We start from the raw sequence: 24,199 nt of genomic DNA on the forward strand, positions 1-24,199 counted from the left end.
TGTTGTTCATGTATTGCCCCTACAAGATGACACTGTGCTTGTCTGCAAGAAAAAGAAAAATCTAGTATGTACAGTAGGGGTGGAACTATGACATTTCAGCCTTGTTCAAGTGAAACACAAATGTAAAGAAATAATGGTATTTAATACGTATTAAGTTGGCCCTTTCAGTGGGTTTTAATAGAGTTACAGACACACTATTGGATTTCAGAATTATGTAATTGTATTTCTGCAATTTGGACAAGTCCAATGGATTCCTAGGCCACATAAACATAGGGTTTGACACAAAAAATGCTTGTCTAGGGTAAATAATGAAGGAGTTAGAGTATTTTAATGAATGTTTATCCATCCTGGACGCCATCTTGAAAATTACACCTTTCCAGTGGTCAGACTTTGGTAGACTTTTAGTATGTTATTAAGGACACCTAATACTACACAAAACAGTTGAAAAACCTTTTGTTGCAATTTTTTTGGGGTTAGGTGCTTTTTTTTCATAACTGCACCCGCCTACTAGCACAGATAGACAAAGTGGATTCATATTTAGAACTAACTTTTATCTTCCCCCCTGGCCTGGACCCAGGGTTCATACCCCTGCCATACCCAATTGACGCCACTGCTGAGAAGCTAAATGTCATCAAATGGAGGTTCTGTGGATCAAATGATGAATAAATAAATAATGGACCTTGATGTGAAGAAAGCTTGTAAACCATAAACCAGATATTACCGAATCAGCTAGACTCAGAGACAAAAGGTACGATGAAAAACGTAAGTGCTGCAAAAAGCTTAGAAAAAAATTCAACCCTGACCTCAAAATCCAAATCAAACATCTTACTGCTCAGTGCAAGAAACTCAGAAACCAGACAATCGCCCTAATTAGATCCGCCAAAAAAGACTACATCGACGTCAAAATTGACGAATACAAAAACAAACCACGAGACCTATGGAAGTTGCTTAACAACCAATTAGGCTTAAAACCTAAAACCATATGCCACAGCATAAACATCAAAACGGACGCCGCTCTCATTTCTGACAAATGTGAAGTGGCTACCCATCTTAACAAAACCTTTACCACCATGGCCCATTCACTGGTTGAAAGACTGGTCGCCCCATCTGGGCGGTATGGTGTAAAATTTGTTAAGAAATTCTACAATAAACTGGGCGTCAGAAAAGACAGTTTTAAACTTGCCACAGTGACAACTGATGAAGTGTTTAAAAAACTGAGCGCCCTACCTCAACACAAGGCCACTGGCCTTGATAAAATTCCAGCTAGATTTCTCAGAGATTCAGCCGCCACCATTGCGCCAATCATTACCCACATAATTAACCTTTCCATCGAACAGGGTCATGTCCCACAGGACTTCAAACTAGCAAAAGTAACCCCCCTGCATAAAAAAGGTAGCAAACTAGACCCTGGAAACTACCGTCCCGTTTCCATTCTTAGCTCCATATCCAAAGTCATGGAGAAAATAGTCTACGAACAGATTGCAAGATATCTCGATGAGAATAATCTGATTTACGAGTTCCAATCTGGATTCAGAAAATCTCATTCCACCGACACATGCCTTCTCTATTTGACCGACCAAATCAAACGCGAAGCGGATGACGGCAAATATAGCGGCATGGTCATGATGGACCTCCAGAAGGCATTTGACACCGTAAATCATTCTATTCTGATTGAGAAACTAAAAGCCATCGGTCTTGACAGCGCAGCAGTGAGTTGGATGCAATCTTACCTGGTGGGGAGGGAACAGGTGGTGGAGATTAACGGTACCCTGTCCCCCCCCCCTCCCAGTAAGCTGTGGTGTTCCTCAAGGTAGCATACTGGGACCTCTGTTGTTCCTAATATACGTGAACGACATGGCATCTGCTTGCGACTGCAACCTGTTCCTGTTCGCGGATGACTCGGCTCTCCTAGTCTCGGGCAAGGACCACTTGCAGGTTGAAAAGACACTTAACTCTGAACTAAGTAAGATCTGCACATGGCTTAACGACAACAAATTATCAATTCACCTGGGAAAAACGGAGTCCATCCTCTTTGGATCAAATCATAACCTCAAAAAAGTAGAAAACTTCACAATCAAAGTGGGTGACAAGGTCATAACACGAAAAAACGAAATCTCTTACTTAGGATGCATCCTTGAAGCTAATCTTTCCAGTGAAAAGATGACTTCTAAAGTAATAAATAAAATCAACCAACGAACTCGTTTCCTACAGAGGATCGCCCCGATGGTCAATTTCAACACACTGAAGACCATAGCTGGTGCAATAATCCAGCCCCTCTTTGACTACGGAGTCCACGTATGGTATCGTGACGCACCACAAGCCCTGAAAACTAAACTCCAAACAGCCCAAAATAAACTAATTAGGGTCCTGCTTATCCTTCCCTATCAGACTCACCTCACCGCTACTCACCAGTTAAGAGTGGGGTGGCTCAGAGTAGATGACAGAGTACAGCAACTTGCAATGGGCCTGGTGTACAAGATACACTACACCACTATGATACCCAAGTACCTTTCAAAATACTTTATAAACATTAAGGATGTCCATAATTACAACACCAGAGGCAGCGCCACAGACCACTTTCAACCCAGAGTCAAAACCAACAAAGGGTCAAACTCTTTTTTCTGCTATACCACCAAAATGTGGAAAGCCTTACCGAAGGCCATAAAGGAGTGTGGATCACTAGCATCCTTTAAAATTGCCCTGAAAAACCACTTACAGGCAGCAGCCGTTCGCAACTGGTAAAAAATGAACCCAGCCCAACCCTACCCTCCCCTGCCCCTTCTTTGTATATACTGTTTGTTTTAGACTTACTGTCTTTTTTTTTTGTTTTTCTTTACATATCTACTGCATAGTACTGTGTTCTATTTGTCTGTCATTCAATGTTATATGAGATACTTCAATGGTTTCCAGTGGAAATAAGCTTAGTCTTTTCATGGATCTCCTTTTAGTAGACCTTGTACCAGTGAACTGTACCGTCATGAATCTGTACATTTTCCTATGCAAACTTCTAATAAAGCCTTCAATCAATCAATCAATCAATCAATCAATGAAACTGTACCTTTTCCTATGCAAACTTCTAATAAAGTCTTCAATCAATCAAACCATGACATAATACAACCCACCTATCCTGTATCCTACATGGGCTATTTTTTACCATAACATTTTAGTTGACCTTGTGCCAGTGATGTCATGAAACTACTTTTTTTCTATTGCAAACTGCTAATAAACTCTACAAATCAATCAATCAATCAATCAATCAATCAATCAATCAATCAATCACTTACATTTTTGTATCTGTATTTTTAAATTACACATAATTGTGACTTAAGGCAGATGCAGTCTGGATTCTGGACACTGCGGTGTACACTTTAAATTATGTTATTCTGATGGAGAAGTAGGATGTCGACATTTGTAAAGCAGGATACAACCATAAGCTAACGTCGCGTCAACAGCGCTCACATTCACATCCGGTCTAGATCCCGCCCTACTGTATCCGGTACTTTCCCCGCACACACACATGCACTAACCGTTTCCGTTTCCGCTCTACAACCAGACCGGATGTTATCCCAGTCTAACAGGAGGAAACATTTGTTGCCATGTCTGCTTATTGTAAGCTACTTTGGGCTGGTTGTTATTCTGTAAAGTGACTTCTACATATTGATAGTTGTAGGTTGTTTATTGGTTGTTTATTGGTTGTTTATTGGTTGTTTATTGGTAGCCTCTAAAGCAGCTTCCTCCTGAAACCTTTGCTTTAAGAGGACTAGCAGGCCTAATGATTCCACAATGAATTGAGTACAAAGGACCCCAAAGGACCCCAAAGGACCCCCTAACCCTACCCTCCCTGCCCCTTCCTTGTATATACTGTACATACTGATTGTTTAGACTTACTGTTACCTGCCCCTTCCTTGTATATATTGTATATACTGTACTTACTGATTGTATAGACCTACTGTTTTCTTTTTCTTTCTTTTTTTCTTTACATGTCTACTGCATAGTACTGTGTTCTATTTGTCTGTCATTCAATGTTATATGAGATACTTAAATGGTTTCCTGTTGAAATAAGCTTAGTCTTTTCATGGATCTCCTTTTAGTAGACCTTGTACCAGTGAACTGTACCGTCATGAATCTGTACATTTTCCTATGCAAACTTCTAATAAAGCCTTCAATCAATCAAAACAAAACGTAAATAATGCCACGTCTGGCCCTGTTACAGATGTTGTCCAAAAATCATGCAGATCGGTACACAGTATCTCTGTAGCCTTAAACGAAACGGGTATTTCTTACATTGATGCTCCTACATATTATCATGCAAGCACCAGTTAAAGTTACTTTCCATCCCTCATATACTGTATGCACAGTGCACACCCCATAACCATAACCCACACCCTGCACATCATTTCACTGTGTGCACAGTGCACACCCCATAACCCACACACACACACACACACACACACACACACACACACACACACACACACACACACACACACACACACACACACACACACACACACACACACACACACACACACACACACACACTGCACATAATTTCGGAGCTCATATCTTTTAACGGGATAGTTATTATATATTTTTAAATATATATAGGCCTATAGCCTAGGCCTAATTATTAGGCCCTATTAGGTATTAAAAAGGTGTTCAAGATCCTTAAATTGTCATTTTACTGTCATTTGGGAGCCCTCCATGTGGCCCGGGGACCCCCTGTGGGTCCTCGGGACCCCTGTGGGTCCTCGGGGACCCCCTGTGGATCCTCGGGGACCCCCTGTGGATCCTCGGGGACCCACTGTGGGTCCTCAGGGACCCCCAGTTCAGTCTCTTCTCCCTGCTTGTTTTCTGAGCTGTTCTGCTTGTTTCTCTCACAAACCACAGACCTGGCAACCACCGGACCGTATCCCAGCATGCAGTGCGGTTTGTAGCGGCAGAGCAGCGCGTGCGACTCGTCAGTTTAAAACTTAAACATTAATTAAACAAAGTGTTTAATTAACTTCATTAATCAGCCTGTAAGGTCATTAATCTCATTAAAGAACCTGCAGCAGAAACAACAACAACAACAACAACATCAACATGTCTCTGGTTTGTGCCAGTAAGTAAACCTGATGCTAATGCTAACGCTGTTAGCATCCATGTTGTCTTTCATTCATTACGTTGTTTTAATTCATGCTATAATCATCATTAATGTGTTAATTAAAGCTATAATCATCTTAATGAGGTTTATTAATCATGTCAGTGTGTTAATGATCAGTCTAGTGATGTTAGTTAGCATCCATGTTGTCTTTCATAATCTTAATGTGGTTTATTGAGGTTTTAATTCATGCTATAATCATCATTGATGTGTTAATCAAAGCTATAATCACCTTAATGAACAGTCTAGTGATATTAGAATCCTTGTTGTTCATTTCATGGTTTAATAAACATGGCAATAATCTAGAGTTGCGGCTAGGGGGTCCCTAGGTGGTCCCTAGGTGGTCCCTGGCCCCTTCGGGACCCAGTTGACTTTTACTGTTGTATTGGGAAGGTAATTTAAGCGTCCCGAGAGGGGCTATAGGGGGTCCCCAGCCCTGGTCCTCTGTTCTCCCTCCTCTAGCGCTATGGACCAGAGCTAGGGGGTCCCCAGCTAAATGACGGAGAGTTGTTTATTTGGTAACCAAATGGACTCTCATAGATCTTTAACTCTAGAGTGTACGTGTGTTTGATTGATTGATTGAAGACTTTATTGTCAGTTTGCATAGGAAAAGGTACAGTTTCATGACGGTACAGTTCACTGGTACAAGGTCAACTAAAAAGAGATCCTAGAAAAGACTAAGCTTATTTACACAGGAAACCATTAAAGTATCTCATATAACATTGAATGACAGACGGATAGAACACAGTACTATGCAGTAGATATAGTAAAACAAAAAGTAAATAAAAATAAAATAAACAGTGCAAAAAATATATCCAGTAGGTAAATACAAAGAAGGGTCAGGGGAGGCTGGGCTAGGTTTGTTATTGCCAGTTACGAACGGCTGCTGCCTGAAAGTGGTTTTTCAGGGCGATTTTAAAGGATGCTAGGGAACCACACTCCTTTAAGGCCTTCGGTAAGGCGTTCCACATTTTGGTGGTATAGCAGAAGAACGAGTTTGGCCCTTTGTTTGAGTTGACTTGTGTGTGTGTGTGTGTGTGTGTGTGTGTGTGTGTGTGTGTGTGTTAACACTAACAGTATAATGATGTTTGCATCCATACAATGATGCTGCATGTATTCTTCGTTCTTTGATTGAGCTCCACATGCTGTTAGCTAAGCTGTCCTGCAGCAGTGCAACTATGTAGGTGTTGTAAATGGTAAATGGTGCATTTATATAGCGCTTTTATCCAAGGCGCTTTACATAGATTGTGCATTACATTCACCCATTCACGCACACATGCATACACCGGTGGCAGAGGAAACCATGCAAGGCACCAACCTGCTCACCGGGAGCAGAGTAACTAGGGGTCCAGAGTATTGCTAACTCAGGGGGAGCCCGGATTCGAACTGGGAACCCTTCGGGAACCCTTCGTTGCTCTAATAACGGGTTCTCTACCCCTGAGCTATGCCGCCCCCCTCTTTCCTTTCCTGGATTTGTCCTGGGTTGGCTCCCATAGAGTCAGTTTGTCCTGGGTTGGCTCCCATAGAGTCAGTTTGTCCTGGGTTGGCTCCCATAGAGTCAGTTTGTCCTGGGTTGGCTCCCATAGAGTCAGTTTGTCCTGGGTTGGCTCCTATAGAGTCAGTTTGTCCTGGGTTGGCTCCTATAGAGTCAGTTTGTCCTGGGTTGGCTCCCATAGAGTCAGTTTGTCCTGGGTTGGCTCCCATAGAGTCAGTTTGTCCTGGGTTGGCTCCTATAGAGTCAGTTTGTCCTGGGTTGGCTCCCATAGAGTCAGTTTGTCCTGGGTTGGCTCCCATAGAGTCAGTTTGTCCTGGGTTGGCTCCTATAGAGTCAGTTTGTCCTGGGTTGGCTCCTATAGAGTCAGTGTGTCCTGGGTTGGCTCCCATAGAGTCAGTTTGTCCTGGGTTGGCTCCTATAGAGTCAGTTTGTCCTGGGTTGGCTCCTATAGAGTCAGTTTGTCCTGGGTTGGCTCCTATAGAGTCAGTTTGTCCTGGGTTGGCTCCCATAGAGTCAGTTTGTCCTGGGTTGGCTCCCATAGAGTCAGTTTGTCCTGGGTTGGCTCCCATAGAGTCAGTTTGTCCTGGGTTGGCTCCTATAGAGTCAGTTTGTCCTGGGTTGGCTCCTATAGAGTCAGTTTGTCCTGGGTTGGCTCCTATAGAGTCAGTTTGTCCTGGGTTGGCTCCCATAGAGTCAGTTTGTCCTGGGTTGGCTCCCATAGAGTCAGTTTGTCCTGGGTTGGCTCCCATAGAGTCAGTTTGTCCTGGGTTGGCTCCTATAGAGTCAGTGTGTCCTGGGTTGGCTCCCATAGAGTCAGTTTGTCCTGGGTTGGCTCCTATAGAGTCAGTTTGTCCTGGGTTGGCTCCTATAGAGTCAGTTTGTCCTGGGTTGGCTCCCATAGAGTCAGTTTGTCCTGGGTTGGCTCCTATAGAGTCAGTTTGTCCTGGGTTGGCTCCTATAGAGTCAGTGTGTCCTGGGTTGGCTCCCATAGAGTCAGTTTGTCCTGGGTTGGCTCCTATAGAGTCAGTTTGTCCTGGGTTGGCTCCCATAGAGTCAGTTTGTCCTGGGTTGGCTCCCATAGAGTCAGTTTGTCCTGGGTTGGCTCCCATAGAGTCAGTTTGTCCTGGGTTGGCTCCTATAGAGTCAGTTTGTCCTGGGTTGGCTCCTATAGAGTCAGTTTGTCCTGGGTTGGCTCCTATAGAGTCAGTTTGTCCTGGGTTGGCTCCCATAGAGTCAGTTTGTCCTGGGTTGGCTCCCATAGAGTCAGTTTGTCCTGGGTTGGCTCCCATAGAGTCAGTTTGTCCTGGGTTGGCTCCCATAGAGTCAGTGTGTCCTGGGTTGGCTCCTATAGAGTCAGTGTGTCCTGGGTTGGCTCCATAGAGTCAGTTTGTCCTGGGTTGGCTCCCATAGAGTCAGTTTGTCCTGGGTTGGCTCCTATAGAGTCAGTTTGTCCTGGGTTGGCTCCTATAGAGTCAGTTTGTCCTGGGTTGGCTCCCATAGAGTCAGTTTGTCCTGGGTTGGCTCCCATAGAGTCAGTTTGTCCTGGGTTGGCTCCCATAGAGTCAGTTTGTCCTGGGTTGGCTCCTATAGAGTCAGTGTGTCCTGGGTTGGCTCCTATAGAGTCAGTGTGTCCTGGGTTGGCTCCCATAGAGTCAGTTTGTCCTGGGTTGGCTCCATAGAGTAGAGTCAGTTTGTCCTGGGTTGGCTCCCATAGAGTCAGTTTGTCCTGGGTTGGCTCCCATAGAGTCAGTTTGTCCTGGGTTGGCTCCCATAGAGTCAGGTTGCTTGCCTCTAGCTCTGGGTGTCTGACACAGTGACACAGTGCCCTGTGACCAGCCTCATCCTTCTCTTGTCTGTGACCTGTGGTCCCCATAGAGGACCAGTTTCTGATGTGGTCCATGAGACACCTGGTGCTGTTCGTAGCATTCTTGTGTAGACTGACTAGACTCCATCCACTTTCCTGTTGTGAGGATCCATGCCTCAGTCTGCCTCAGTCTGGATCCATGCCTCAGTCTGGTTGATTAATTAGTGTTTATGTGTTAATTAACAGTCTCCATTGAGGTGATTAATTAATGTTTGTGTTAATTAACAGTCTCCATCGAGGTGATTAATTAGTGTTTGTGTTAATTAACAGTCTCCATTGAGGTGATTAATTAGTGTTTGTGTGTTAATTTAACAGTCTCCATCGAGGTGATTAATGTTTGTGTTAATTAACAGTCTCCATCAAGGTGATTAATTAATGTTTGTGTTAATTTAACAGTCTCCATCGAGGTGATTAATTAGTGTTTATGTGTTAATTAACAGTCTCCATCGAGGTGATTAATTAATGTTTGTGTTAATTTCCGTCTCCATCGAGGTGATTAATTAATGTTTGTGTTAATTTCCATCTCCATCGAGGTGATTAATTAATGTTTGTGTTAATTCCAGTCTCCAACGAGGTTCCGGAGCATCCCTGCGTGTCTCCGGTCTCCAACCAGGTGTTTGAACGAAGACTGATAGAGAAATACATCGTAGAGAATGGAACTGATCCTATGAATGGACAACCCTTATCTGAAGAGCAACTCATTGATATTAAAGGTACCTTATTGTACTTGTTGTTGTTATTATTGTAATTATGAATCCAATCATGTGTTATTTCCTCAGTCTCATCCAATCACGTGTTATTTCCTCAGTCTCATCCAATCACGTGTTATTTCCTCAGTCTCATCCAATCACGTGTTATTTCCTCAGTCTCTCATCCAATCATGTGTTATTTCCTCAGTCTCATCCAATCATGTGTTATTTCCTCAGTCTCATCCAATCACGTGTTATTTCCTCAGTCTCTCATCCAATCATGTGTTATTTCCTCAGTCTCATCCAATCATGTGTTATTTCCTCAGTCTCATCCAATCATGTGTTATTTCCTCAGTCTCTCATCCAATCAGACCCAAGGCTCCCTCAGCCACCAGCATCCCTGCTATTCTCAAGTCCCTTCAGGATGAGTGGGTGAGTCTTTTATTCTGAAGTCCTTTCAGGATAAGTGGGTGAGTCTTTTATTCTGAAGTCCTTTCAGGATGATTGGGTGAGTCTCCACAGCTGTGCTTCTGACATTATTGATGAGATGATTGAGATCGTCTTGTAAATCCACGCTTCTGTCCTTTTATTAACTACACACAAGTAGCTGTTTTCCGCTATTTGAGTCCTTTGTGATGTTTTCACCGTTGATGCGTGTCGTTGCGACTCGCTGTCATATCCGTCATCGTGTCTATTTCATAATTGGCTCAGTTATCAAACCATTACATTTGTGTTAGAAGAAAAGCTCAAATATTGATTTAGATTCAGGTGTAATTCTGTCAAAATTAACTTCCTGTGGTCATAAGGTCATTTGTCTTTCCTGCCAAATTTGCACGCAATCGTAATGTTTTAGTAATTTAGTAATCGTCACTTGGCAGCCGATTCCAGTCATCACTTTAGGGGTGAAAAAGGTACAAAATAGTAATAATATAAACAGTTAGCTGTGATTAAACAAAAACATCTACTTTTCTTTAAACATACATGTATATCTCTGTTCCATCTGCATTCTCATCCTCCTTGCATGGGTTGTTGTTCTTCAGTCAACCTGTGGGTCGGCACCCCAGAGATACGTAGTTTACTAGTTAAATAAATCTTCTATGTTGATGTTTCCAGGATGCAGTTCTTTACTAGCTTATAGATTACTATAGTTAAATAATCTTATAGTTTACTATAATTAAATAATCTAATAGTTTAGTAGTTAAATAAGCATATAGTCTACTATTTAAATAATCCTATAGTTTACTAGTTAAATAATCTTATAGGTTTACTAGTTAAATAAGCATATAGTCTACTAGTTAAATAATCTTATAATTTACTAGTTAAATAATCTTATAGTTTACTAGTTAAATAAACCTTATATATATATATATTGTTTTCCAGGATGCAGTGATGCTGATAGAGCTTTTATTGTGATGTTTCCAGGATGCAGTGATGCTGATAGAGCTTTTATTGTGATGTTTCCAGGATGCAGTGATGCTGCATAGCTTCACGCTGCGCCAGCAGCTCCAGACGACCCGTCAGGAGTTGAGTCACGCTCTGTACCAGCATGATGCCGCCTGCAGGGTGATCGCTAGGCTGACCAAGGAGGTGGCAGCCGCTAGAGAGGGTAAGATATGATCTATAGACTCTATACCCGCTCTGTACCCTCTAGAGAGGGTAAGATACACTCTGTATACACTGTATACCCGCTAGAGAGGAGAGGGTAAGATATGTTCTATACTAGACTCTGTACCAGCATGATGCAGCCTGCAGGGTGATCGCTAGGCTGACCAAGGAGGTGGCAGCCGCTAGAGAGGGTAAGATATGATCTATAGACTCTATACCCGCTCTGTACCCTCTAGAGAGGGTAAGATACACTCTGTATACACTGTATACCCGCTAGAGAGGAGAGGGTAAGATATGTTCTATACTAGACTCTGTACCAGCATGATGCAGCCTGCAGGGTGATCGCTAGGCTGACCAAAGAGGTGGCAGCTGCTAGAGAGGGTAAGATATGACCTGTACCCGCTCTGTACCCTCTAGAGAGGGTAAGATATGTTCTATAGACTGTATACCCGCTAGAGAGGGCAAGATATGTTCTATAGACTAGACTAGCCTCACCAAGGAGGAGGTGATGTTCTAAACATGGATAAGGAGAAGGTAAGATGATGTAAACATCTACATGATGTAGATCAGCTCTCTTCAGAGCCCTGCATGGAGCAGAGCAGGATCCCACCGTATCCGCAGGACCGATACAGCTCTATATTAAACATGTTCTACTGCTCATATTCACACAGCTCTTGCTACTCTGAAGCCCCAGGAATACAGTATATAAGTTATGATTCTATAATATACAGCTCCATATTAAACACATTGTACTGCTTTCATCCAATCAGCTCTTGCTACTCTGAAGCCCCAGGCAGGATTGGTTGCACCTCAGGCTGTTCCCGCCTCCCAGCCCGCCGCAGTGGTGAGTTCATGCTGTCAATCAAAGCAGTCATCATTAAAGTGACATCACAATGAGCCAGTGTAGGTTGTAATGCTGCCTGTGTCCACCAGGGGGCCGGTGGAGAGCCCATGGAGGTCAGTGAGACGGTGGGGATGACTCCAGAGATCGTACAGAAGGTTGGTTTAATATTTATTATTATTCTATGATTATATAGTTATTTATTACGTTTACTATTATTATATGAATAATAATAATACTACTAGTTGTTAAAGGAATACCAGTGTTCATTTTGTCGACTAAGACTAAAGACTACCAGATTTTGATATTTTGTTGATAAGACAAGATCTTTACATTTGAGAAGGCACTGATCTGTTCTTTTCAAACCTCATTGGTTTTGCACAGAGAGTAGCAGACAGTATCAGATGTGATTGATACTGTTACTGTACTGTACTGTTTGATAAAACAAACCCGCTCCCGTCCACACCCGTTGACTTTATACAACCTGAAGGACAGACGGTATGAAAAGTGTGTCGGTGTGCCTGTGAGAGAGAGAGAGGGAGAGGGAGAGAGAGACAGATCAGCGGCTGTCCCCGCTGCTTGCGTCCGACAGAGGCTATATGCTGATCCCGAAAAATATCAAACATTTATTTTCCTGATCGTCCTCCGAGCCACTCGGCTGGGCTCAGATTGAATCTGTGAGCCCTCAACGCTAGACCAAATTTATGCCCAATAATCGGTCCCGTTTCAGATGCAGGCTGTCGGGAGGGTCATTAAATGCCCCGATTGTCGGCTAGTGTAAGGCCAGCTTAACCCTTTCAAAGCCACGGGGAGCCCCTTAAAAACAGTGGTACAGAGGTACTGCCGTGCAATCAATTTATTTATAAACATGTTTTAAAAAAGCAATGCACCAAATGATAACAACACGCTCGGATCGCTCCTGTGCAAAACGTGCATGAAGCAACTTTTTTGGTCGGCCAACTTACATTCAGGCATGCAAACGTGTAGCTTTTCGGCAAAAATCGCCATTTTGAATCCAAATTGGTCATTTGTGTGAATCGTGCAGATTCGTTAAAAAAACTGTTTAGGGGGGTGGGGGGGTGTCGTGTCGTCAGAGCAGCAGTGAGAAGAGGAGCGTTTATTTCTTATTCTCTACGCCGTCCGTTTTGTCAGTACAATTGTGTTGAAGGTGGATGGGGAAGTGGGTTGTTTTATTTTTTAACAAATCAAGCGCTCCCTTCTCTTGCACGCGACGTCAACTGCAGGCAGCGCTCAGTCAGAATTAGCCCAGCCAGCCACTGTACTGCGAGCCACAGAGCAGAGCGCTCAAACTCAAAGCTTGCAAAGTTGCTGTAGTGTGGTCGTGTAGTACTGTAGTTGTGGAGTGACTGTGGACTTATGGTTTTTGATTCGCTTCCATCGCGGTTGTGCGCTATTCTGCATCGATGTGTGACGTTATATAATCGATTGTAGCCTTGTTGATTTTACTCGACGATGATGCGCTAGCTACATGCTAACGCTAGTGCCGTGACTTGGGAGCGTTTCGCTGTTATGCCTCCGTTCTTTCTGCCTACAGAATGACGCTGAGACTAGTCACAAAAAGTCTCTCAAGAACAGACTGAGCTCGAGTTATAAGTGAAAAGGATCAACCTTTTCTTTGACTTTGACGATGGCTAGATTACAAAAAGTCAGCCAGGAGAATCCACTAAACCCTGGGTTGGGACCCATTTGTGGGTCGTTGACACATTTTTATGGGTCCCTTAATTTTTGGTTTTCTACATTTCGTTTTTAATTACAAAAAAACAATTACAAAACATTCCCTCCCCAAAAAGCTAAACATTTCATGATTAAAATTTTTTTAATTGTTTTTCTAATTTCATGAATAAATAAAATACAAATGATCAAAGAAATGATCTTAGAAAACAAATAGGCCTTTTTAAGAAGTAGTGAAAATAGCCGATCTACAAGCTCACAGTGTGCATTGTGTCTGTCTATGCCTATAGACAAGTCCCTAAATATTAGGATACTCCTATAACTATATCTGTAGGCTATATTATATTCTTATTGTAGATTTAATTTTCTTTATTATATCTAGAACAATCGGTGGTAGGCAACAAGTCCAATTTTTCTTCGTGCAAATTCACTCGACCCGTTCCGAAAAGGTCCAAAATTCCGAGCGCGGTGCACATTTTAACCCCTGAAATGTCACCTTTTTCACCTTGGGGCTGTTTGCATGTCTGTACATTGATCCACAGGGCTTAAAGTTCTCCGTCCTGGGGACGGATTTCCGTCTTGAGGAGTCCCTAGGGGCTATTTAACTCATACAGTGCCAAACGACTTTCAGAGCAACTTTCTCACTATGGACTTCCCTGCCAAGCGACTTTGGGCGACTTTTACTTAGAAAAAAACCCAAAAATGTTCCACCCCCCATACAACCCCATCTTTCAAACATGGCAGCCATGTTTGTTTACATCTGAAGAAAACATAATGGCTATTTTCTCAAGAATGCCTGAACGGATTTCCAATCTGATTTTTTTGTTTGAAAGCTGTGAACAGCCTGCACAAACATGGTGCATGATCTGTGCATGGGCGTGCATGATCTGTGCATTATAAATTACATGGAAGTCTATGGTCTATTTATGGCAATAATAGCGTAAAAGCCCATATTTAATTGGCACCGAGCGAGTTAAGAGATCAGAGCGGGGGGGGGGGCAATATACATTTCCGTCTCGGGATTTCTTTTTTGCTTTAAGCCCTGGATCCAGCTGCAGGCTGATTTCCACCGTTCATTTGCGTGGAGCCAGATGGGGTAAACCGCGAGAAAAAACAGAGGAAATGCGGAAAAAGACGAGGAGATGCGCTGGCCAACCGGCTGCATACACAATAGAATGGCACGTAATGGCCGCCTGTGGATGCCAGTTTCTCAGTTGCAGATGACGTCATCACGTCTCTGACGCTTTAACCCTTGAGATGATTTCTTAAAGAGACAGAGCACGACCGGTGACTGTTATCTTTTTTTTAATTATAATTAATTTAATTTTTAATTACCTAGTACGGGAAAAGACGGGCGGCTGATTGCGTGGACCGGACAAGTACGGGCAAGTACGGGAGGCTCCCCGTGGCTGGCAAACTGTTAAGACTCAATCAAAATTCACTGAAAAAAATTGCGGAATACTTCACTTAAAAATTGCTTATTTTCTATCAGTTACTCCCCACACAAAGCCTTGAATTCATGGAGTTGAATTCATTCCTAGGCCTGTAATTCAGTGACCGTTTGGTCTTAAAGCTGCTTTAAGATGTTAACATGTAATTCAGTGACCGTTTGGTCTTAAAGCTGCTTTAAGATGTTAACTTGTTCTGATGATCATTGTTGTGTTTCTCTTCCATTTCAGCTCCAAGACAAAGCCACAGTTCTCACTACAGAGAGGAAGAAGGTAAGGATATTATGATAGATAGTAGATATATATATATATATATATATATATATATATATATATATATATATATATATATATATATATATATATAATAGATAGTTAATAGATAGTACCACAGTTCTCACTACAGAGAGGAAGAAGGTAATGATATTATGATAGATAGTAGATATATATATATATATATATATATATATATATATATATATATATATATATATATATATATATATATATATAATAGATAGTTAATAGATAGTTAATAGATAGTACCACAGTTCTCACTACAGAGAGGAAGAAGGTAATGACATTCAGTACATTTTCACATCTTTACCTCTTGTTATTGAGAGCAGAGAGAGAACTACACAGTAAACTACCATGAAGCTAGCATCTATACACAGTAAACTACCATGAAGCTAGCATCTATACACAGTAAACTACCATGAAGCTAGCATCTATACGCAGTAAACTACCATGAAGCTAGCATCTGTAGACAGAGGATAAATGGTTTTCTGAAAAAACCCTTTTCATGTGGGTTACATGTCTCCATTCCGACACTAACCCTAAACCTAACCTCTATGGAAGTGTTGCCACTCCGACAATAAGAAGTCACTGTCATGTCAAGGACCCCCAGAATTGTATGTATTTGACCGTGGACTGCATCTCACCATATTGGGAACCCCAAGAAAGAAAGATTTGAGTTAGAAATGTTTGCTTTAAAAATATCTATTCAAAGATTTGCACAAATGGTTGATGTTGGGTGGAGTCATGTCTTTGGTAGATTTAAACTGTTGATGTTGGGTGGAGTCATGTCTTTGGTAGAATTAAATAGTTGATGTTGGGTGGTGTCATGTGTTTGGTAGAATTAAATAGTTGATGTTGGGTGGTGTCATGTGTTTGGTAGAATTAAATAGTTGATGTTGGGTGGAGTCATGTGTTTGGTAGAATTAAATAGTTGATGTTGGGTGGAGTCATGTGTTTGGTAGATTTAAATAGTTGATGTTGGGTGGTGTCATGTCTTTGGTAGAATTAAATAGTTGATGTTGGGTGGAGTCATGTCTTTGGTAGAATTAAATAGTTGATGTTGGGTGGAGTCATGTGTTTGGTAGATTTAAACTGTTGATGTTGGGTGGTGTCATGTCTTTGGTAGAATTAAATAGTTGATGTTGGGTGGAGTCATGTCTTTGGTAGATTTAAATAGTTGATGTTGGGTGGAGTCATGAGTTTGGTAGAATTAAATAGTTGATGTTGGGTGGTGTCATGTGTTTGGTAGATTTAAATAGTTGATGTTGGGTGGAGTCATGTCTTTGGTAGAATTAAATAGTTGATGTTGGGTGGAGTCATGTCTTTGGTAGAATTAAATAGTTGATGTTGGGTGGAGTCATGTGTTTGGTAGATTTAAACTGTTGATGTTGGGTGGTGTCATGTCTTTGGTAGATTTGTCAACATCAGTGTTTTATTCAGGGTGGAAGCAGTAAGAAGCAGTAAGTGGGAGAGGAGTTTCCTCTCCCTCCATTGGCTCCCAGTTACTGCTTACAGAAAGTGGGAGGGGGAGACGTGCAGAAAGTTCAGACTTGTTTTTATAAGAAAATGTTTGTATTGTGTGAACATTTATTAGGTTTTATAACAGTGTTTGTTGTGGTTTTGTTCCAGAGAGGAAAGACGGTTCCAGAGGACTTGGTTCGTTCTGAGGATCTGAGCAAATATCGTCAAGTTGCTTCTCATGCTGTAAGTATTATTATTATTATTTCTGTTATCCTCATTATTTATAGAGTGAGTTCCGCCGCATATTTCCGCCGCAGACAGTTGGCATTTTCCGCCGCAGACAGTAGAAAGGCAGCCACTAGCCAATGAGGTGGCATGATTGTATTTGAGTTCCGTCACAGACGGTATAAAGGCAGTTTAGCCAATGAGGTGTAATTGAGGTTTGAGGAAAGAAGTTGTAGCCAGCACTCAAGGAATCTCCTTTTCACATGATTTTATTTACCTCAATGGACAGAGTCAAGTCAACGGACGCGTTTCGACCCTTCGGTCTTCTTCAGCGTTGTATGAATACAAGTGGGAAGTGACGTATATAAATACGATGCATGACAATGTAATTCATGACAGCTGACAAAGCTGTAATCACATAGACAAATTCACAAAGCAATTATATTATCTACTTGGGTACCCAAGACAACTATCATGTGAATGACAATGTTTTTTTTTTTTTAACAAAATGTACAAAATACAGAGCCATATTTTATAATATATTGACAGAGTCAACTCTAGGGGTCTTGGGGGCACGGTGGCGCAGTCAGTAGTGCTGTCGCCTCACAGCTAGAAGGTCCTGGGTTCGATTCCCGCCGGGGGACACTGTGGGTGCTGGGGGCGTGTTCCCTCCTCCGCGTCATCAGTGCCCACACCCTAGGTGGGGTTGGCAAAAGGGCCTTTCTGTGTGGAGTTTGCATGTTCTCCCCGTGTCTCCTAGGGTAGATACCCTCACAAAAACATGCAGTAATCCTGGTCTCTATAAAGCCTCCCCCTGGCCAGCCGGGGCGCCTGATGGAGGGGAATGGAACTGGTTGGAATAACGTGTTCCTTCCACGCGCTACGTCCAACCGGGGAAGCTCCCCCTGTCAGGTGATAAGAAGCGGCCTGCTCACTCCTCATGCATTGAAGGAAGCATGAGCTCAGTTCGGGGCCCTCCCCAGGTTGGCAGAGGGAGAGTAGAGCCCAGGATCACAGCTTAGGCAATTGGCACCGGGTGAAAAAATGGGTTACAAAAATCGTGGGATAAAAATTTAGAAAAAAAAAAAAAAAAAACTCTAGGGGTCTTGGACCGGCCGGTCCTATGGCTTGCAAAGACCACATAGACACTAGATCAACTAGTAATGTACAGAGTAAATAGTAATATAAAGAGTAAATATATAAAATGTAAAAAAGTTTTAGGAGAAAGAGGACAATTGGATACACTGCATTTTTAATGCCTCAGGGTAGGAACATTTTTAGAATTGCCAATTAATGTACTCCAATGTTATATGAAATAGAAAAGTTATAATAAGAAATATTCTCAATTCACAGGAAGAGCTCAGTAAGAGCTCTTCATTTAAACCCTTAAGCCTCAATCAGAGTCCAGGGTGAAGAGCTATTCACTTCACGTGGTGTAGTTTTCTAGCTATCACCTAAAAATACATAACAAAGCATAGGTGATAGCTAGGAAACTACAACGCGGTGAAGTGAATAGCTCTTCACCATGGACTCTGTTAGAGCCTTTAGGCTGTTCAGTCTGGAGTGTGTGTATCCAATATGCCTCTCTGAAGTAAAGCTTTACCTCGATCACCACCTCTCTTTAGTGGGTTTACCACTTCAATACCCATGAACCTCAGAGTGCAAACGTCATGACCCACAGCATTAAAATGTCTAGCTACTGACGACTTTTCGTCTTTGTTACGAATAGAACGTTTGTGTTCTGAGAACCTGGTTTTGATTTCTCTGATCGTCTTCCCCACGTAACACAGTCCACATGGACACTTTAACAGATATACAACATATTTAGTTTTGCATGAAATTCGGCCCTTGACCAAATATTTTTTCCCAGAGTGTGGATGTAGAAATGACTCACTCTTAATCATTGCATTACAATGTATACAGTTTTGACAAGGAAAGTTCCCAGAAGGTAACGTGGACAAAAAGTGTTTTGGGGGATTATAGAGATCTGCTCTAAGCAGTGTATCTCTCAGGATCTTGGCCCTCTTATGGGCAAACACAGGCTTCTCTTTAAAGGCCTGGCCAGTAATTGAGGTGTGGAAAATCTGGGAGTGGTGTTAGCTGGGGTATTGGTTGAGCTTCACATGACAATTAACACGTCACCTTTGGGGGGGAAATATATAATGAGTTCTGCCGTATATTTTTGCCACATCAAACATAATTTTCCGAATGTCTGAGTGAGTGTCTGTCTGTCTGTCTGTCTGTCTGTCTGTCTGTCTGTCTGTCTGTCTGAGTGTCTGTCACAGTGTTTCTCCTCAGTGGCTGGAGCAATTGATCTGAAATCGCATCACCATTAGCATATGAACACACCTGACATAACTGTGAAGCCTGTTTGTCACTTTCACAAATCATATACTGTATATTAGCATTTTTATGGTGTCTCTACTATCTATTCTGCATCTAGCATGAGGCATATCTATTCTGCATCTAGCATGAGGCAACATGTTTAACCAGCTCTGTGTGTGTGTGTGTGTGTGTGTGTGTGTGTGGGTTAGGGTTCGGAGCTTATATATTTGAACGGGTAAGGGCTAGTATTCCTAATATGACAAGCGAGCCCACACTGTTTTGTAGGAACAGTATCTCTAGTTATTATTATTATTATAACCTAAGTCAATCATCTGTAAGTATATTTAAACCTAAGTGTATATTAGTGTGTGACATAGAAACAGTATATTTAAACCTAAGTGTATATTAGTGTGTGACATAGAAACAGTCTATTTAAACCTAAGTGTATATTAGTGTGTGACATAGAAACAGTCTATTTAAACCTAAGTGTATATTAGTGTGTGACATAGAAACAGTCTATTTAAACCTAAGTGTATATTAGTGTGTGACATAGAAACAGTATATTTAAACCTAAGTGTATATTAGTGTGTGACATAGAAACAGTATATTTAAACCTAAGTGTATATTAGTGTGTGACATAGAAACAGTCTATTTAAACCTAAGTGTATATTAGTGTGTGACATAGAAACAGTATATTTAAACCTAAGTGTATATTAGTGTGTGACATAGAAACAGTCTATTTAAACCTAAGTGTATATTAGTGTGTGACATAGAAACAGTCTATTTAAACCTAAGTGTATATTAGTGTGTGACATAGAAACAGTCTATTTAAACCTAAGTGTATATTAGTGTGTGACATAGAAACACTATATTTAAACCTAAGTGTATATTAGTGTGTGACATAGAAACACTATATTTAAACCTAAGTGTATATTAGTGTGTGACATAGAAACACTATATTTAAACCTAAGTGTATATTAGTGTGTGACATAGAAACACTATATTTAAACCTAAGTGTATATTAGTGTGTGACATAGAAACAGTATATTTAAACCTAAGTGTATATTAGTGTGTGACATAGAAACAGTATATTTAAACCTAAGTGTATATTAGTGTGTGACATAGAAACAGTCTATTTAAACCTAAGTGTATATTAGTGTGTGACATAGAAACAGTCTATACCTAAGTGTATATTAGTGTGTGACATAGAAACAGTATATTTAAACCTAAGTGTATATTAGTGTGTGACATAGAAACAGTATATTTAAACCTAAGTGTATATTAGTGTGTGACATAGAAACACTATATTTAAACCTAAGTGTATATTAGTGTGTGACATAGAAACATTATATTTAAACCTAAGTGTATATTAGTGTGTGACATAGAAACAGTATATTTAAACCTAAGTGTATATTAGTGTGTGACATAGAAACAGTCTATTTAAACCTAAGTGTATATTAGTGTGTGACATAGAAACACTATATTTAAACCTAAGTGTATATTAGTGTGTGACATAGAAACAGTCTATTTAAACCTAAGTGTATATTAGTGTGTGACATAGAAACACTATATTTAAACCTAAGTGTATATTAGTGTGTGACATAGAAACACTATATTTAAACCTAAGTGTATATTAGTGTGTGACATAGAAACAGTATATTTAAACCTAAGTGTATATTAGTGTGTGACATAGAAACAGTATATTTAAACCTAAGTGTATATTAGTGTGTGACATAGAAACAGTCTATTTAAACCTAAGTGTATATTAGTGTGTGACATAGAAACAGTCTATACCTAAGTGTATATTAGTGTGTGACATAGAAACAGTATATTTAAACCTAAGTGTATATTAGTGTGTGACATAGAAACAGTATATTTAAACCTAAGTGTATATTAGTGTGTGACATAGAAACACTATATTTAAACCTAAGTGTATATTAGTGTGTGACATAGAAACAGTATATTTAAACCTAAGTGTATATTAGTGTGTGACATAGAAACACTATATTTAAACCTAAGTGTATATTAGTGTGTGACATAGAAACACTATATTTAAACCTAAGTGTATATTAGTGTGTGACATAGAAACAGTATATTTAAACCTAAGTGTATATTAGTGTGTGACATAGAAACACTATATTTAAACCTAAGTGTATATTAGTGTGTGACATAGAAACAGTAACCTAAGTGTATATTAGTGTGTGACATAGAAACATTATATTTAAACCTAAGTGTATATTAGTGTGTGACATAGAAACACTATATTTAAACCTAAGTGTATATTAGTGTGTGACATAAACAGTGTTCTATGCTTGGTGAGTTCTTACCTTGACATGTGGAAGAACAGCTGCTCCACTGCACCACCTGCTGGTGGTTAAATGTAATTCAGGACTGATGCAGTTTTCACTTTAGAATGACTTGCAGCGCACGCACACACACACACACACACACACACACACACACACACACACACACACACACACACACACACACACACACACACACACACACACACACACACACACACAGCTGAGGAGAACATTTAGGGGTTTAGACAACCTCTTATTTGTGTTCAGTAATGAATCCATGTGTTCATAATATCAGGTTCTGCAACAATTACTATTTTCTTTTAGAGATTATTCAGTGGATTACTTTCATGATGAATTAAATGTGTTTCCAGGGTCCTATCAGTAATAATAATAATAATAATACATTAATGTGTTTCCAGGGTCTCCACAGCGCCAGTGTTCCTGGAATCCTGTCTCTGGACCTTTGTCCCTCTGACACCAACAAAGTCCTGACTGGTAACACATCTATATGTACAACCCTAACCCTAACACTATGCTATATATGCTGTATACATCTGGACCTGTGTCCCTCTGACACCAACAAAGTCCTGACTGGTAATATTATAACATTATATATATTATATATATATGTACTATATCTGACTGGTAACAATATAACATTATATATATTATATATATGTACTATATCTAACTGGTAACATATCTATATGTACAACCCTAACCCTAACACTGTTATATATACTGTATACATCTATATGTACAACCCTAACCCTATGTTATATATACATCTGGACCTGTGGCCCTCTGACACCAACAAAGTCCTGACTGGTAACATTATAACATTATATATATTATATATATGTACTATACCAGACTGGTAACAAATCTATATGTACAACCCTAACCCTAACACTGTTATATCTATACTATAATTTTGCGAATGTCTGAGTGAGTGAGTGAGTGTCTGTCTGTCTGTCTGTCTGTCTGTCTCAGCGTTTCTCCTCGGTGGCTGGAGCAATTGATCTGAAATCGCATCACCATTAGCATATGAACACACCTGACATAACTGTGAAGCCCGTTTGTCACTTTCACAAATCGTATGCTGTATATTAGCATTTTTATGGTGTATCTATATCTATTTAGCCTACAGTACCTTTTGTGACCACACATGTTAAGGGAGGGGCGCTGTTGTTCAGGCCATTAGCACAATCACACACAAACCCCCACACACACACACACACACACACACGGGGGGGGGGGGAGTGAAACGAAACGGGTATTTCTTACATTGATGCTCCTACATATTATCATGCAAGCACCAGTTAAAGTTACATTCCATCCCTCATATACTGTATGCACAGTGCACATCCCATAACCCACACACTGCACATCATTTGGGAGCTCATATCTTTGAACGGGTAAGGGCTAGTATACTATATACATCTATATGTACAACCCTAACACTATGTTATATATACTGTATACATCTGGACCTTTGTCCTTCTGACACCAACAAAGTCCTGACTGGTAACATTATAACATTATATATATTATATATATGTACTATATGTGTCTAACATATCTATATGTACAACCCTAACACTATGTTATATATACTGTATACATCTGGACCTGTGTCCTTCTGACACCAACAAAGTCCTTAATGGTAACATTATATATATATTATATATATGTACTATATCTGACTGGTAACATTATAACATTATATATATATATATATATGTACTATATGACCTGTGTCCCTCTGACACCAACAAAGTCCTGACTAGTAATATTATATTATATTATATATACATGTAGCACCCTAACCCTATGATACTGTATATATGCTGTATGTATGCTGTACATATAGCCTATATATGCTGTATGTATGCTGTACATATAGCCTATATATGCTGCAGCTGCAGGGTAGACATTAATGGAAGTTTACTACTGGCCCTCTGGACCAGTGGATTTTGATGATCACTGGCCCTGACACACCCGCACCCAAATCGCGAGCGCACGTCCTCGTTCATCCTCGAGACGGGCTTCTTTTTTCAAATTATTTTCATGAATTGAGTACAAAAGGACCCCAATGCAAACACGCCATTGAGCTTTCTGTGGTTTAAATCCTTTTAGTAGAACTTGTTGTATCTGTGACATGCAACATTCCCCTGACACCACTATAAGCACTGGCCCAGAACCATGTCATGTATTTTCTACACATTGTGTTACTAGTTTATGTGAGGAGACTCCTTTCACACTGTCTCACCACCCACACATCAGAACCATGTCATGTATTTTATACACATTGTGTTACTAGTTTATGTGAGGAGACTCCTTTCACACTGTCTCACCACCCACACATCAGAACCATGTCATGTATTTTATACACATTGTGTTACTAGTTTATGTGTGGAGACTCCTTTCACACTGGTTCACCACCCACACATCAGAACCATGTCATGTATTTTATACACATTGTGTTACTAGTTTATGTGTGGAGACTCCTTTCACACTGTCTCACCACCCACACATCAGAACCATGTCATGTATTTTATACACATTGTGTTACTAGTTTATGTGTGGAGACTCCTTTCACACTGTCTCACCACCCACACATCAGAACCATGTCATGTATTTTATACACATTGTGTTACTAGTTAATGTGAGGAGACTCCTTTCACGCTGTCTCACCACCCACACATCAGAACCATGTCATGTATTTTATACACATTGTGTTACTAGTTTATGTGTGGAGACTCCTTTCACACTGGTTCACCACCCACACATCAGAACCATGTC

General features: G+C 40.6%; 1 protein-coding gene across 1 annotated transcript in view; it reads left to right on the plus strand.

Moving 5' to 3' along the window:
* Positions 1 to 4,930: 4,930 nt before the first annotated feature.
* The window catches only part of prpf19 (pre-mRNA processing factor 19), a 35,336-nt gene continuing 16,067 nt past the window's right edge, over positions 4,931 to 24,199 (plus strand). The window contains exons 1-9 of the mRNA XM_080746381.1: positions 4,931 to 5,104; positions 9,066 to 9,215; positions 9,547 to 9,623; positions 10,656 to 10,797; positions 11,567 to 11,640; positions 11,730 to 11,795; positions 15,009 to 15,050; positions 16,704 to 16,778; positions 21,814 to 21,889. Of these exons, the coding sequence (XP_080602507.1) occupies positions 5,086 to 5,104; positions 9,066 to 9,215; positions 9,547 to 9,623; positions 10,656 to 10,797; positions 11,567 to 11,640; positions 11,730 to 11,795; positions 15,009 to 15,050; positions 16,704 to 16,778; positions 21,814 to 21,889 (721 nt within the window). The 5' untranslated portion in view covers positions 4,931 to 5,085. The remainder of the gene's footprint in view (positions 5,105 to 9,065; positions 9,216 to 9,546; positions 9,624 to 10,655; positions 10,798 to 11,566; positions 11,641 to 11,729; positions 11,796 to 15,008; positions 15,051 to 16,703; positions 16,779 to 21,813; positions 21,890 to 24,199) is intronic.

Source organism: Nannobrachium achirus (genome assembly GCF_963921795.1).
Source record: "Nannobrachium achirus genome assembly, chromosome: 17".
Lineage (NCBI taxonomy): Eukaryota > Metazoa > Chordata > Actinopteri > Myctophiformes > Myctophidae > Nannobrachium > Nannobrachium achirus.